The sequence below is a fragment of the Erpetoichthys calabaricus genome, chromosome 2, assembly GCF_900747795.2.
Source record: "Erpetoichthys calabaricus chromosome 2, fErpCal1.3, whole genome shotgun sequence".
NCBI classification, from domain to species: Eukaryota; Metazoa; Chordata; class Cladistia; order Polypteriformes; family Polypteridae; genus Erpetoichthys; species Erpetoichthys calabaricus.
In genome coordinates this window covers 132715755-132734057 of record NC_041395.2, presented here as the reverse complement: position 1 = coordinate 132734057, position 18303 = coordinate 132715755, and the positions used below count along the sequence as shown (strand labels likewise).

Below are 18303 nucleotides of genomic sequence, written 5' to 3'. Positions count from 1 at the left end.
CAAAAGGCATTATCTTAGTGAAATGACATCTTTGAGGGTCATACTGAATGATGCATGATAATAATAATGAAAATGAAAAGGTACACAGCCTACCTCCTTCTGTAATCTTAGAATTCGGCAAATTATGTCTGAAAAAGGATGGATATGTGCATTTATTTATCTTAAATGAAGCAATGAATTATTGTGGTTTGTCAGTGGTATCAGAAAAAAGTTGTGCTTAATGTGAACTATTTATCAAATTTTGCTTTTTTATCAACTATTTTTAATAATTTCAGAAATACTTTCTCTTCATTATTTTTTACAAAAACTTTAACAATAGCTGCTGGTTCAATTCATGCAAAACTACAAAGCCAGAAAAACGTGAATTACATCTTGTTCCTCTTTTCTAACTTTGCCTAATCATGTATATTTCATCTCTATAAAAGTAATTTAAATAAATAATTTCAAGATCAATTTCAAATTTTATATACAAAGCAAATATGTTGGAACTGTTATTTGTATTTTTTCTGTAAGTAACTGTATAGAAATAATGGAAATAATTAATAAATAAGAAGTTTAAAATCTAACAGTGCACGCATGTGCATCTGGTAACCACATTCCATGCTCTAGTGAGGTAAGCTGTTCCACCTCGGGATGAAAGGGGGCACTGACACTAACACTATCATCTTTTTCCCCAGTAGCATTGAAGGGCAGTCAAAGGAAAATGCGTAATAGTGCCATGCTCCCCCGAAAAGTCTACCTCCCCTTCAGGTGCTGGCAGTATAAATTCCTGGCAAATATGTGGTCAAGCATAAGACAGCAGAAATGAAGCTAACTGGAGCCAATTTTTTGTTTTATTTTGCTGCCACGCAGTTATCGTTCATTTTACAGGTGCTGTTGACTTATGTCGACAGATAGAGTTGAAGGCAGATGTCAACTAATGTTGATATCTTGGGGTAGAGGGTGGTAATCAGCTGTAAACGTCAGGAAAACTTGCTGTTACATTATAGGCAGACCTTTTTTGCTAGAAAGAAAGTTAACTTTGTTCTCTTTACGTCAAATTCCTACATGTGTGTGAGTAGCGAAGAGTAAATAACGTCTAAAATGGCATCGACATCTGATGGGAGAGTGCAAAGCAAAATACTCCTAATAATAATACTATTATTGAATCAGGCTCTGACATATCAGACTCTGATTTTCATATAAGTGATCTGGAGATTGAAAATGAAAGTCAGGAACCTGCATCAACTGATTGGTCCCCAGCTGATCGGTTCCCAGCTGATCTTAGTTTTGAACACTGAGCGAACTATACAGACATAGACCCGTAGGAGGCAAGCTGGCTAGTGAACACTGCAGATTACCAGACACACGACTCCTTCAAGCTGTTTTCCCATTGCCTTTCAGCTTATGACCGATGAGACAAACAGGTATGTAATAAGTATGTGAATTCACATACTGCATAACCTCATGGAACAGAGTGACATTTGTCATAAATCAATATTTTATGTTGATTTATGTGCGAAACCGTTGCTATGTATGCTTTTCAGAAAACCACGTTTTTTGGAAAAAAATATTCAGCCCTATGTAATAACAGAAAAATAAATTAGCCCTTAAAGGTGATCAGCCTGGTGCTCCAACTTTTAGCCTGGCTCCAATAGTTTCGTTCTCAGCCAGGTTATACCATCCACCAACAAAGAGCTGCAGGAAGTTTGCTGTATTGCTCATCTGATGCTGATTAAGATGTGAGAAAATCTCTTTGTTACTAAAATGGCTATTACATTTTTTTGAAGATTTTTCCATAACTTCCAAGAAATATGACACAAATTTATATAGATTAAAAGTTATATAGAGAGAAGCTTTCATTGAAACCCTTCAGCATGCACCATTTAAGCTGAATGCACAAATTAGCACTTCCCACTTAGACAGTTTATCCTTTTTATAAAACAAAATAATACATTTATAGGTATATGGTCCTGAAGCTTTGAAAAGGAACAATAGTCATTTTAAAGTAAGCATACTACTTTTCAATTCTATGCTTTTATGTATCACAACATGCAGAAACTATCAATTATCAGCTATACATCAAATTCTAATATCACTCTAACATTCTAATATAACATATTAACATTCTAATATCTAACCTCAAGGGGCAAATGAGACATAAAGCATTATTCATTCATTCATTAAAAAATAAGCAAATATACAAATGTGTTATGTTTTGTATATTTGAAATATTAGGTAGCTGGAAAATACTGGGTCTACTGGGTCTTACTTTAAAGGCATACATACTGTACATAAATGCTGAATAAACCAGACTCTCTGAAATTCTTGTTTTGTTTTAGCTAGTGCCTGCAGTCAGTTCTTTGACGTTCATCTACTGTCCAACTAGTTGAGGATTAGTTTTCAAGACTCATTGATAATTGTGATAATTCTTACATATCAAATGCACTGTAAACCCTTTACAATCCATTGTACGCTATTACACTCAAACGTCTGCTGTACCAGTTTTACAGTTTTGCAATTGGACATTTTGGTGGTGTTCTTTGATTCTAGGAAAATTTAAAAGTAACAAGAAATTAATTTTCTTCTCTGTATAGAAGTTAAATAGGTAAACAATGGAAATCAATATTATATTCTAGTTTCAGGTTTCAAGCTACAGTATGCCTGCTTTATTAGCCTACTCTATAGCTATTGACATTGACATTTGGTTTCCCATAATATACTTTTTTTTACTCTGTGCATTTCTCTAACCATTTTTAATATATACCTTGAAGTAAAGAGGTGGCATTTAAAACTTACCTGCAATTATGGTTTTACAATCATATGAAAAAGTTTGGGAACACCTCTTAATTCTTTGGATTTTTGTTTATCATGGGCTGAGCTTTCAAAGTAGTAACTTCCTTTTAATATATGACATGCCTTATGGAAACAGTAGTATTTCAGCAGTGACATTAAGTTTATTGGATTAACAGAAAATATGCAATATGCATCATAACAAAATTAAACAGGTGCATAAATTTGGGTACCCCAACAGAGATATTAACATCAATACTTAGTTGAGCCTCCTTTTGCAAATATAACAGCTTCTAGACGCCTCCTATAGTCTTTGATGAGTGTCTGGATTCTGGATGGAGGTATTTTTGACCATTCTTCCATACAAAATCTCTCCAGTTCAGTTAAATTTGATGGCTGCCGAGCATGGACAGCCTGCTTCAAATCATTCCATTGATTTTCGATGATATTCAAGTCAGGGGACTGTGATGGACATTCCAGAACATTGTACTTCTCCCTCTGCCTGAATGCCTTTGTAGATTTCAAACTGTGTTTTGGGTCATTGTCTTGGAATATCCAACCCCTGCGTAACTTCAACTTTGTGACTGATGCTTGAACATTATCCTGAAGAATTTGTTGATATTGGGTTGAATTCATCCGACCCTCAAATTTAATAAGGGCCCCAATCCCTGAACTAGTCACGCAGCCCCACAGCATGATGACACCTCCACCAAATTTGACAGTAGGTAGCAGGTGTTTTTCTTGGAATGCGGTGTTCTTCTTCCGCCATGCAAAGCGCTTTTTGTTATGACCAGATAACTCTATTTTTGTTTCATCGGTCAAAAGCACTTTGTTCCAAAATGAATCTGGCTTGTCTAAATGAGCATTTGCATACAACAAGCGACTCTGTGACGTGAGTGCAGCAAGGGCTTCTTTCTCATCACCCTGCCATACAGATGTTCTTTGTGCAAATTGCGCTGAATTGTAAAACGATGTACAGATACACCATCTGCAGCAAGATGCTCTTGCAGGTCTTTGGAGGTGATCTGTGGGTTGTCTGTAACCATTCTCACAATCCTGCGCATATGCCACTCCTGTATTTTTCTTGGCCTGCCAGACCTGGGTTTAACAGCAACTGTGCCTGTGGCCTTCCATTTCCTGATTATATTCCTTACAGTTGAAACTGACAGTTTAAACCTCTGAGATGGCTTTTTGTAGCCTTTCCCTAAACCATGATACTGAACAATCTATGTTTTCAGATCTTTTGAGAATTGCTTTGAGGATCCCATGCTGTCACTCTTCAGAGGAGAGTCAAAAGGAAGCACAACTTGCAATTGACGCACCTTAAATACATTTTCCCATGATTGGACACACCTGTCTATGAAGTTCAAGGCTTAACAAGCTAATCCAACCAATTTGGTGTGGCAAGTAATCAGTATTGAGCTGTTACATGCATTCAAATCAGCAAAATTACAAGGGGACCCAAGTTTTTGCACAGCCAGTTTTTCACATTTGATTTAATTTCATACGACTAAATACTGCTTCACTAAAAATATTTGTTTGGAAAACACCCCAGTACTCAGATAAGGAAATGAAAGACATACCACTATTATCTTTCTGGTTGAAAGTAAAGTAAATTATTATGCAAGCTGAGAGGGCTTCCCAAACTTTTTCATATGACTGTAAATTTGCTAAGGGACTTTTAAACTGGTATTGAAGCAGTGACTTGTTTTTACGTTTTACGTTACACATATACATTTTCTACAAGTAAACTCCTTAGGAACATAATTTAATGCCATTACTTCTACTCTATTTGATTTTTCTAAACATTTTTGCATTACCTTGAAGAAGTCAAATATTTGATATCCTCACTGAGGTTTGTAAACATTGAATGTACAGTGTATATACAAATAAAATATTTTCCAACTCCTATGTTCCCTAATAAAAGTGGATATCAATGTGTACAAAATGTTCCTTTTGTACTTAAAATAATGTTTGACCAGGTAATCTCTGGTCTATACAATTGTTTGTTTTTAAGAAGTACCTGATGTTTGGTGTACTTACAGGTTCAGGAACAACATGTAAAAGTGAAGGCGACTTTATCACAAATACAAAGAAAATGAGCCTTTTTTACTTTACTTTATTTCCAATACAATGCAAGTTGCATAATGTATGACTTGTTGAAGCTCAAAGAAATGAATGGATTAAATTGATGCAACTTTTTGGTTAGTATTGTTAGGACTGTTAATTAACATTTTGAAAGATGTCAATTTTAAACAATGACTATATTTTTTTTATTATTATACTTTTTAATTTTGAATAGTTTGCCTTGAATAAAAAGTTACCAGTCATTTGGTTCCTAAATGTTATTCTATCCAAAAACAAGTCACCACTTTAACTGGATGGCTAGCCTAATGGAACTATTTACTTATGTTATGAGCAAGGATAGTGTTAAACCAGAAATGCCCAACAGGATCTGTTCATTTTTAACATGCTTTATGAATACATTTAATGCACTATATTTATTAGTGTAAGAGTATTATAACAGAATCATGCACAGTGATATTGAAACACTATTTTTTTATGATATTATGATTATTTTTATTGCCAAGTTCTTATTCATAGACTTAGATTTTTTAAAAATGATTTCTAATTTACTGTGCTGGTCCAGTGACATATCATTATGTGCAAATCTTTTTACTGGATTAGGCTGGTTTGAAAACTGATGAATGGATGAATACATTTGTGGAGTTTCTCAGGAAGGTTATTTACTATTTTCAGATACCATTGTGCATAGCTTAATTTTGAAAAGACACAACTTCAGATATATAACTCTCACATGGGTGCTTAAGAAATGCTTAGAGAACTATGAATTGTGCAGCAACAATAGTTACATAAATGTCAACCTAAGTGCCCTTACTTGTTCACCAGGAAACAGTCCAATATTTGTAACTTGTTGCACTGATATATGAATAAAAATGGATTCGGTAAAACACCTTATATTTTAGTTATCAGTATATGAAAACATGCAAAAATATTTTTAATATATACATTTATATACACTATTTCATTTGGTAATTAAACAATACTGTGCTAAGTAAGTGAGTGCAACAGCTAAAAACATTTTTGTATTTGGTGTTTCTGATCTAAATTACTTTGCAGATATTTAATTAACTATTTTTGCATACATAATAGTAAAATATTAAGAGGGCATCTTACCCATTAAATATTTTTTGGTGTTTTGTTCTGGTTTAATTAAAATAATGTAACATTTGGGCATAAAAATGCAAAAAAGCAAACCAAAACTGGAAGCTAAAATAGCAAAAATTTCTACAGCTACGGTGTACTTGCCTGGTGAGCTAACATAAGCTGGAATGAAAGTGATCCAAACAGCGCAGAATATCAAAATGCTAAATGTGATGAATTTGGCTTCATTAAAATTGTCAGGAAGTTTGCGTGCCAGAAATGCAAGAACAAAGCACCAACTAGCAAGAAAACCTATGTAACCTAAAACCACATAAAAAGCAGTAACAGATCCAAGGTCACACTCTAAAATAATTATTTCTGAGGAGTGTTTCATGTTTTTGTTGGGAAATGGAGGCGATGTCAACAACCAAACTGTGCATATGCTGACCTGTATGAGTGTAAAAGCACAAACACTTAACCGCTGCTGGCTTGGGCCAAACCACTTCATAATATTACTGCCAGGTAGGGTGGCCCGAAAGGCCATCAAGACAACTATTGTCTTCCCCAAAATGCATGAAATACACAACACAAATGTGATTCCAAAAGACGTGTGACGCAAAATGCAGGACCATTCTGAAGGCTGGCCAATGAAAGTAAGAGAACAAAGGAAACAAAGGGTTAACGAAAACAATAGAAGAAAACTTAATTCAGAATTGTTTGCTTTAACAATTGGGGTATCTCTGTGAATATAGAAAATAACTGCAATAGATGTAGTTAGAAAAGCACCTAGCAAAGATAAAGTCACAAGGAGTATTCCCATAATTTCATGAAATGTTAAATATTCTGTCTCTTTTAAGATGCAGTGATCTTTTTTCTTGCTAGATTTGTATTCCAATGGACACTTCCAGCAATCAGATGAATCTGAAAACAAAATAAAATTTTAATTAAGTTTCAATAAGAAATGTGAGAACAATAGAAAGTTATTTATTTATTCATACATTTTCCGTAACACGTGTAGTTCATAGTGAGCCAGATTTTGTCCCAACAGCAAATATATGGCAATATCCAATTTAGAAAGAGTTGCCTATCCATCACTGAACAATTCACACAAAAGTCACCTAACAATGAGTTGACCAGACGTCCTTTACTCCCAGTACATCACGTCCAACTGACTGACTTATTCATCAGCCATCTTTATTTGTTTAGTATGTTAGATGTAACTGACATCTTAATGCCATAACTTACATTGACTTTAAAATACGACTAATGGTTTACCAAGCCTTAAATAATCTTGCCATGTCTTATATTTTGGAATGTCTGTGCCCTTACACTCCAAGTCTTAATCTGAGATCTTCAAATGAAGGTCTGCTTATACAGTGGAACCTCAGTTCACGACCATAATTTGTTCCAAAACTCTGGTCGTAACCCAATTTGGTCATGAACCGAAGTAATTTCCCCCATAGGATTGTATGTAAATACAATTAATCTGTTCCAGATCATACGAACTGTATGTAAATATAAATTTTTTTAAGTTTTTAAGCACAAATATAGTTAATTAAACCATAGAATGCACAGCGTAATAGTAAACTAAATGTAAAAACATTGAATAACACTGAGAAAACCTTGAACAACAGAGAAAACTAACACTGCAATAGTTCGTGCTATAGCGCTACCAACCGCTGGCTAAAAACACTTTTTTTAATGAGTTTTAAGCACAGGGAAAAAAATGAACATTTCAAAAAATCCGTAATGTAATAAACCACCAAGAAAAGTAACATTGCAACAATGCACACTACGAACCGATCACTGTAAACAGAACTGAAAACAAAAACAAGCCCAGTACATTCTTTAACTGCCTTCTCTACCTTATGTGTCCAGCCCTCTCTCTCTCTCGCACTGCCTGTGTGTGTGTGTGTCTGTCTCTCTCTCGCGCACCTGTGTGTGTCTCTCTCTCGCGTGCCTCTGTGTGTGTCTCTCTATCTCTCACGTGTCTGTGTGTGTCTCTGTCTCTCACGTGCCTGTGTGTGTGTGTCTCTCTCTCTCTCGCGCGCCTCTGTGTGTGTCTCTCTCTCGCGTGCCTGTGTGTGTGTCTCTCTATCTCTCACGTGCCTGTGTGTGTCTCTCTCTCTCACGTGCCTGTGTGTGTGTCTCTCTCTCTCTCTCACGTGCCTGTGTTTGTGTCTCTCTCCCGCACCCCTGTGTGTGTGTGTATGTCTATTTCTCGCGTGCCTGTGTGTGTGTGTGTGTCTATCTCTCGCGCACCTGTGTGTGTGTGTGTCTCTCTCCTGCACACCTGTGTGTGTGTGTCTCTCTCTGTCGTGTGTGTGTCACGCTCTCTCTCTCTTGCTCGCTGCACAGGAAGTGCACAGGGAGAGACTGAACATGTACAAACCGGAAGGGAAACTGGCTTGTTCGTATACCAAGTGTGTGGTCATGAACAGATGCAAAAGTTTGGCAAACTTTTTGGTCGTAAACTGATTTGTACGTGTTCTGAGATGTTCGTGAACCAAGGTTCCACTGTAATTCCAAAAGCTAAGCTTAAAAGTGAGGTGAGGTGGAATTTTGCTGTTATGCACCTAAAATTTGGAATACTTTATCAACAGAAATTTGCCAGGCTAATACTGTAGATCAATTTAAAAAACTGTCAAAAACCTATTATTAATGGTTTTTCATAGCTACATTTTAGTTTAATCCATATTAGTTTATATGGGCATTGAATTGTCATTTTCCTCTGTTTTCTACAATTCCATACTAATAAATAAATATCTGGGAGTGCAGCTGGATGATAAATTAGACTGGACTGCCAATACTGATGCGCTGTGCAAGAAAGGACAAAGCCGGTTATACTTCCTTAGAAGGCTGGCTTCCTTCAACATCTGCAATAAGATGCTGCAGATGTTCTATCAAACAGTTGTGGCGAGCGCCCTCTTTAATTCCACCCGGGGGGGTAAACGTTAATATTTAACATTATACATAGTTATTAACTGTTTTTTTGTTTTTTGTTTTTTTCACCTGTATTATTATCATTCTTTAATTTAATATTATTTATTGTATCAGTATGCTGCTGCTGAAGAATGTGAATTTCCCATTGGGATTAATAAAGTATCTATCTATCTATCTATCTATCTATCTATCTATCTATCTATCTATCTATCTATCTATCTATCTATCTATCTATCTATCTATCTATCTATCTATCTATCTATCTATCTATCTATCTATCTATCTATCTATCTAATCTGTACTATTCTCTGCTGTCTTTTCCGGTTCCTCTGTGGTGGCGATCTGTGCCAAAACCACCTGATCAAGTTACCATGCTGCCCCCTGCGTTTATGGATTGAACAATATCATCAAATTCTTCCATGTGAAGCCTATAAACCATAAGGATTGATTTAGACCACCTATGTTAGGTATGAATGGCCAGTGGGGGCTGGGCAATCTTTTGCCCTTAGAATCCCTGCATATTTTGTTTTTTTTCTCCAGCCTAACTGGAGATTTTTAGTTTTTTCTGTCCTTCTCACCATCCGACCTTACCTTTTACTTTGTTACATACTCTATAATATTAGTGACTAATCTTGTTTGTTTATGTCTTATATATTAACTTCCTTTTTAATTCATCTTGTAAAGCACTTTGAGCTACATTGTTTATATGAAAATGTGCTGTATAAATAAATGTTGTTGTTGTTATACTCTAGCCATCCAGAGAGATTAGATCTACTGGTCAGTTGTCTCTTGTTGTCCCTCTTACTAAGTGCAAAACTAAAGGGGACGGGTTTGCAGGTGTTGTACCTCATCTGTGGAATTATTTATCTAATTACAGAGTCCCCTTGAATTGATCTGTTTAAAACTAGATTGAAGACTCATTTTTATTCTCTGTATTTTTGAGACCTTCAGTGATACCCATGTTTCCCTGCTCTTAGTCATTTGTTTGTTTCAATTTACTACTGGTTTTATTGTGTTTTATTGTATTTCATTCTATTTATTTTATTTATGTTTACTATATGTTTTAATGTAAAGCTGTTTGGCTACAGCATTACCGATGTTGTTCTAAATGTGCTCTATAAATAAATTGACATTGACAATCATCCAAGAGCCCTTAGATAAAAAATCACCCAGTTCAACCTGCCTAATTCAATCTGACATTGGATCACTGACATTCTTACAGATAGGAAACAGTAGGTGCGGTTGGGCACACACTTGTCTTAGTACTGTTGCACCATAGGGATGTGTCCTTTTCCCACTACTCTTCTCCCTTTGTACAAATGAATGTACCTCTGGCTACCCGTCTATCAAACTTCTTAAATTTGTAGATGGCATCACACTAATAGGCCTCATTTCAAACAAGATGAGACTGTACACAGACAAGAGTTGGAAAATCTGACACTGTAGTACAGTCATAATAATTTGGACGTTTACATTCAAAAAACTCAGGAGATGATCATAGATTTCAGGAGACAGGCACCTGCTATCACTTGATATAAATGGCTCAGCTGTTGGAATCTTTTAAATTTCTGGGCACTGTGCTGTTACAAAACCGTAAGTGGGACAATAACATCACATGCATTATTAGGAAAGCCCATCAGAGAGTTTTCTTTTTACATCAGCTGAGGAAATTCAATCTCCCTCAACTGAATTCAATCTGACCTCATCTATAGGCCGTTTGGTGTGGCCTCCGTTCAGGTTGAGGCCAATCTGCAACACATCATCAAAGCCTGTGAAAGGATCATAGGCTGTAGCTTACCTCTCATTCAACTCATATATGAGTGCTGGGTAAGGAAGAGGGCTGCAAAGATCATTGCTGATCTGACTCATCCAGGGCATCCATCACCTGTTCCAAAGACTTCCCTCTGACAAACATCTTTGTGCAGTGAAAGCTAAAACAACATATCACCTAAACAGTTTTTTTCCACATGCAGTTATTCTTACTAATCAGATCTGAGCTTCTACTCAGTATCTATGTATACCTCCACACTAGACTGTGAACGTTTTAATCCTACTGACTCTTTATTTCTGGTATTGCCCATGTATGCTGCATCATATTTTATTATTTTATATTTTATCTTCTTACATTTATCTTTTGTATTCTGTATTGTCCTTGTATGTTGCAGCAGCGCTATCAACACAAATTCCTAGTACACATTACTATATTTAAAGGGAATTCTGATTCTGTTTTGTTGCCTTTTTTACTTTGACACCCATAATTCACTGTCAACCTTATACTAATGATGTAGCTTTCAAGATTGGATTGGCTATGCAAGGACACCTTTTTAGCTCCATTGAATTATTTATGTGAATAGCGTTAATATGGGTGAAAGATAGCTGTGTATTCCAACACCCACGTTTTAGAAAAGAATTAAAAAATATTAAAGAAAAATGTAATTTCATAACTAAATTATAATGTCACCTGCCCTGAGAACCAAAAGTGGTCAAGTGCCTGTTCCTGGAGAATCTATACACCCAAGCTCATATACACTAGTCTTATTATAAATCCACATTGAAATCATTAATCCAGCTGAGCACCAAAGCCAGCCAGCCCATTATACTTTACACCCATGTCTTGCTTCCACTCAGATCTACATGATAGTTCTAAGAGAACCCGGTCACTTTCACTAGCCCACAAGTATTTGGCATGTGGGGAAAAATCAGTTGGTTCATAGGAGGCGTACACTGGCAAGTGGAGTATAGTATATGCAAACCATACATAGGTAGCAAAAAGACAGTGACTTGAAACCAGGCTGCAGTGACCATTACACCATGATTCCATTTTATAATCAATTAATTTTGCACAATTTTTAGCCTCCTTCTCCTTTGTTGGGTTTTGCCTTGCACCTGATGCAGCCAGGTTGATCAGTAGCTCTCCAATGCATTATATGTATTGTTATGGACAATATTAAATCAACATATAGAACAAAATAATTGTATAGATCCATGTGCACAGATTTTTTTCAATGTACCAACATACTAAATCATACCTGTTGTGTTGCTGAATTCTCCATCTGCACATGGTATGCAGTCAAAGCAGCAGATAGGTTTTCCTTTTTGAACAGCTTTACGAGTGCCTGGGAGACAGCTCGCAGTACACACAGATGTGGGCACCTGTAATAGAGGGGGATGTCTTGCCTGAAACCTTACCATATTTGAGTATTTGAAACATTATCGATTGTTTGGGTTCTTTAAGAGGCATTTAAAGCAAATAGAAAATACATAGACATATTAATCCTTATTCCTGATTCTTTAAATATCAGCCTCTGCTCTCCATGAGGCAGTGTAGATATAAGCCACGTTAGACAAGGTGTGAATGAATTAATAAACCTTTTTTAAAGTCGATGCACATTATTTGCAGACCCCACTCACCTCCATCTCCCTCATCTGCATAGGACTATCTGATTGAGAACTTGTTCTCGACTGTGATTGCTGATGAAAATTCATCCTTATCTGTTACACATACAGGAACCTCACATAACAAAGCAGGCTCATCCCCTGACATGCCTAAGTTTCCCAGTTGTGGAAGCAGCATGTTCAACTTCTTTCAACAGAGGCAGTCTTTGAGAGTGGCCATAACTTTACATTTTCCACACGTGCACCACCATTTGATACCTGTCCACTTTCAGTTACATAGTTTGCTCTTTTTGTCTCTCCAGTTCTGCTCGCCTCTCTCTTGTTTTCACTTCAACCTATTGGATCTCCTCAGATATATTCTGGCTGATACAAATATGGTTCAGAGATAATGTTTCATAGTCGTACATTTTGGCAATTTAAAATGATAGCTTATTTGTCTAAATCCTGAAAATAAACTTACCTGTAAGGAGCCAATTCTAAAAACGAAAATCAGCTACAGGAAACCATGCAATTGGGGGATTTGAAAGGTTATTGCAGAGGGAGAGAAATTTACTAACATGAGGTTCAGGGCTGGTTTTCTTTTAAAATGGGTGAATCTCACTGACAGTTTCTTTACTTCTTTAATTACTTTGTAAAGCAACATGGATACACTGTTTTACAATATTTGTGCAATCGCAAGGCACAGATTAATAAATGTAGGCCTTTTTTCGTGTTTGGATCTGGATTACCTTAGGCTCTATTTTAAGCTGCAAGAACAGATAAAGTATTTTTAAATTGTATTTAAAAATGCTTCATTTTAGAGCACAGTTTTATGTTGCAAATTAATATATACCAAGTTGTAAATAAATAACTTTGACTTGAAAAATACTGAAATTATCTTTTAAGAATCCCCTGCATCTGGTTTTCTTATCATAGCTAGAGCAAAAATATAAAGACCCCTCTCTCTTTTCATCTAAAGCCAATGCTTACGTCTTAAGGATTTCCTGTAAAAATACTAACTTTACCCTAAAAGAGGTAAGATAAGAGAGCACATTTTCCTAGTTTAACTTGTAATTGAAAGTTTCAAAATGCATCAGCTGATCATAACTACACTATTATTGTCCTCTATTATCCAAAATGATATGATGAGAGTGGTTTTTATCCTTATCTGCAATTTCTCATGTTGTTGTCAGGCCATGCAGTTAAACAACTAATAAATTAGACAATAGCAGCCTGTGGGGGAAGAAACAGAAATAATAACTTGCTCTGTTTCTCCCTGCAACCCCTATAGCCTCACACTTATTCTAACTCTTTAACATACAGGGAAGGTCCTACATTATATATTGAAATACATTTAATTACTCTACAGAAAGTACTGTAACAATATTGACTTAATTTCAACTTAGATATTTTGTGAATGGAAATCATGCTACCTTCTCTCCTGTTCCAGACCAAACAACTCTTTCAAAATTAATAGAAAATTGTTGCCCTTCTGGAAGAAATGCATAATATGCACCAACTGTAACAAACTCCACATCACCCTCTTTATTCAGTTGCCAGTTTATCAAGTCGTATGTTTTTACTCTTGATGCAGGGTCACCGTTTTCATCAAAATAAATGTTTTCTTCATTTTTTGTAGTGAAATTTACCACTTTCAAATAGTTTAGAACCTACAAAATTATAATTATTTATTATTTTCACATTTTGGTTTTGTAATAAACTTTCGGGTTAAAGTCATATTTATATGACTTACCTCCAGTGGCCCAATGACATTTCTTTCAGGACATGTTCTTTTTAAATCATTATCCATAACATTGCATTTAAAGATGTTGTGAAGTGAATATGCTATAGCATATGTTGCTTTGTACACATTATTAGTATATCCAATATTGGATAAGTCAGTGTATTGATTATTTACATCTTTTAGATTTTCTAAACCTGTACATGGAGAAACATAAGAAGCATTCTCTATAGGCATCAGTGTGCAATTAAATAGGAATTCCCAGTAAGCAGTCATGCCTGTGTTGCCAGCAGTGTTGGATGGACGAACATTTAATAAAAAGTCCTTTAATCCTGGAATAACTGCATTGCTTACTTCCATGCCAAGTGCTCCACTCATAATTTTGTAGTATTCCACAATGGATGGGTTTTTGGCAGAAATCCAGGAATCTGTCCCAATCCATTGAAAGCCAGTAATGTTCTGGATGAACAGTTCCTTTAGTAGGAGCTCCAAGTCATTAAAGGACACAAAGGCTATGATTACCTTTGAAGTTGACTTCTTGATAGTATGTACAGTCTGCAGGAGTCTTTCTCTCGAGTATGTCCTTTGGATGGCTTCAGAATATTCAATACAAACTCCCTTTTCACGTGCAATTTGTAAAAACATTGCCATTCCATAGTTTCCATAATCATCATCACTCCTTATTGCTCCAACCCAAGTCCAACCAAAATATTTAACAAGCTCCACTAAGGCTCTGCTTTGGTAGTAATCACTTGGTATAGTTCTCAGGAATGATGGGAACAATTTTTTATTGCTCAGGCATGCACAACTTGCACCATGACTAATCTGATAAAGAAGAAAAAAGAATAAATATGTTCTGGAACCGAACCTGACACTTTTAAGATGTGACACGTTCTCAGTTGTTGAACTACTGAATAATGAACTCAAGGACACAGTGAAGTTAACTCAGAAATCAAGAGCCACATTTTTTAAAAGGTTGTCTGAATCTGGAACAAAGTTTAGAGTCTTGCTGACACAGAAAAATGAACAACTTTTAAAAAGAAAAGGAGTGAGATTTGGGTATAAACTGTCTATTCTTAGGCAATCAAACAAGCTTGATGGACTGAATGATCGTCTCTTGTATGTCTGACTTCTTTGGACTTATTATATTCCTATTCAGGTCTGCTACACAGTTTATATTATTGTATTAATGTCATAATAAATATACATAGCCTGGCCTTTTTTTCTTTTTAAATTGCTGTAACTGTGAGATGTACAATACTCTCTGCAGTATAACTACATATATATATATATATATATATATATATATATATATATATATATATATATATATATATATATATATATATATATATACTTATATAGATCACATACACACCACCTTTTCTTACTTTATGTTAAGCCTGATATAAAATATTTTTCTTTTTCATACAAATATGACTGTTCATTTTCTATCATACCTAATAGCTAGCCAAATCATTATTTTTCTGTTTTATAATATTTTTATTTACATTCTGTAAACTTATTTTACACTTACTAAACAGGGCACTAAAATATGCATTCTCACCACAGGAATGTTAAAAGGTCCTAGAGCTGTTGCTACTGCCACCGATGGAGATGAACTAGATGGTCCTATTATTCCAAGAACGGTGGACTGTTTCATGCAGGATGCCTGGCTTGTTGGTTTATCCTCCCCTTCTTGCCCATTCAGTAAAGACATTGCCGATTTAAGTGCCAGCTGGACCTCTCTGCAAGCATCGTAAATCTTATATCCCAACGTGACACCTGTTAGTATATCTGTTCTGTTATTGATTTCTTCAATCGCAAAAATCATTGTTTGAGCAAACTGCAGTTCTCTAAAATTGAGGCTTTAAGTAGAAAAAAATACACTTTTAACCATTCTTTTTTGCACTATGAACAAAATTACTGCTTTACAACTACTAAAAATGTAAAGAAACTAATTTTATTACATAATGCCTACATTCAGAAATTTGTTACAGTTTAATGCTAACAACATCCATCCATCCATCCATTTTCCAACCCGCTGAATCCGAACACAGGGTCACGGGGGTCTGCTGGAGCCAATCCCAGCCAACACAGGGCACAAGGCAGGAAACAATCCTGGGCAGGGTGCCAACCCACCGCAGGACACACACAAACACACCCACACACTAGGGCCAATTTAGAATCGCCAATCCACCTAACCTGCATGTCTTTGGAATGTGGGAGGAAACCGGAGCGCCCGGAGGAAACCCACGCAGACACGGGGAGAACATGCAAACTCCACGCAGGGAGGACCCGGGAAGCGAACCCAGGTCCCCAGGTCTCCCAACTGCGAGGCAGCAGCGCTACCCACTGCGCCACCGTGTCGCCCATGCTAACAACATTAACCTTTAAATGTAAATTAAAAAGATATTAGTAAAAATAATAATAAGAAGAAAAACATACAATTCAGGGAACATTTACTTTAATAGTACTTAGTATTATAATTATTATTGAAATACTGCATGAAATTACCAGATTCATTAAATTAATACACTGATTAAAACATAAATTATACATGTAAAAAAATTAAACATAAAGAGTCCCCTGCTTTTCAGGGGAATATTCATGTAGTCATATTCCAAACCAAGTTATTCAGATAAAAGGTGTCATTAAATCCATTAAAAGCAATTCAGAAACCATTTCTTTTGTGCCAGATCCTCTCACATTACGAAATCCCAGATCAAACAAGACTGCAGACAAAAGAAGCCTTTCCTTTGTGTAAAGCCTGACTTTCAGCACCTGAGTTTACTCTTGAAACTGATATCTATGAAAAGGACTGTAATTATGCTGTCAGAAGTATTTTGTTTTTGTGATTCAGAGTGATTTTTTAGAACAACCCTTTGTAAAATTTTGCTTCAATGGAAAAAAAAGACTAAGATAGAAACAAACTCTGAATTTAAAATTGTTTCCAATTATAAATATTTGCTTTAATGTGTAATAACACTTACCCCTTGCATTTTAATATTTCTGGTTTTACAGTAAACGTAAGATTTGCATCAACCGGACTGTCATGAAGAGAAAAAATCCCTCCTATGTTAATATCCCCATCTTTAGAAAACACAGGAAGATCTGCTTTTTTCCATGGCCTGCAAATTGACTCTTCAGTTTTTACAGAAAAAGGTGCTAGAAGAACAAGTAAGAGTAACATTTCATTTTTATGCGGTCTCGCACACTAGAGTTATTTTGCTAATATCTTCTATTTATATAGTTTGATGTTAAATTGTTCTGTGAAGTACATAAGTGTGCTTTGTTACCAATAAACAAATTCTCCAAACATGATGTAGTGTTCAGACTTAATTATGGTTTCAAAATAGCTTCAGGGCACATTTGAAAATTCCTCAAAGGTTTGATCCCCAGGATTTCATAATTTCCGGTCTAATAATTGCGATTTTTTTTTTGTGTTTCAATTTAGACTCTTTAATAGTATATGTAAACATCAGTGCAAGGATATTGTAAAAGATAAGAAAAAATGCTTTACTCTAAACTACCACAATATAATTTTAAATAATTTAAATAAAACTGAAATACAAGAGAAGACAACAATGGTTCTGTTTCCAGCAGGACTGTGATGAGGTAGGGCAAACTGGAGAGTTGTGGAAGGAGGCTTGATAGACAAGATGGGAAGCAGCTGTGAAGGGGCACCAGTCGGTTGCAGGTCTCTCTCAATCTTACACTCAACACACGTTAGTTCATAGCTTCCAGTAAACCTGACAGCATCTGCTTTAACTGTGTGAATAATCTGGAGGAGCCATAGGAAACTTACATGAATTTAGGAGGAACACAGAAGCTCCTAACAGATGGTGTGCCACTTAAGTTCCAAGCACTGACACATAACAAAACCTTCTTCTCTGTCACTATGGCAGTGTTTATTTTAACAAGAGTGTTATATCAACATGTGAAAATAACAGAAATACATATAGCTAACCATATTTCTTAAGAATAAACAAGACCCACTTTAATTCAGTCAGTTTTTTTTATTAGTTTTAGTGTTTTTTAGCTTTTGATTTTACATTTTCATTCTTATCTTGTGTATTTTATTTAGTTTTAGTTTTTGTTACATGTTTTATTTGTTTTGTATTATTCACCAAAAAAAAAGTCCACACTTTGTAAAAACACAGTTTTCTTTATATTGTCAAACTGTATGTCACCTATGGTGTACCTATCAACTTAAGCCATACAATCTGAATGTCTTTGATACAACTCAATTTTCTGATGATATGATGGTTCAAGGCTTCCAGTACAATCAAATAATAAAAGAATTA

General features: G+C 35.5%; 1 protein-coding gene across 1 annotated transcript; it reads right to left on the bottom strand.

The window, feature by feature from the left end:
- Positions 1 to 5102: 5102 nt before the first annotated feature.
- Positions 5103 to 17191, bottom strand: LOC114669598 (extracellular calcium-sensing receptor-like). Its single transcript, XM_051922549.1, has 6 exons — positions 16990 to 17191; positions 15564 to 15864; positions 14009 to 14821; positions 13689 to 13925; positions 11910 to 12033; positions 5103 to 6858 (listed from the first exon to the last, which is right to left on the bottom strand). Exons 1-6 carry the CDS (start codon positions 17187 to 17189, stop codon positions 5954 to 5956), a joined length of 2580 nt encoding a protein of 859 aa, XP_051778509.1. The 5' UTR covers positions 17190 to 17191; the 3' UTR covers positions 5103 to 5953.
- Between the last annotated feature and the right edge of the window lie 1112 nt (positions 17192 to 18303).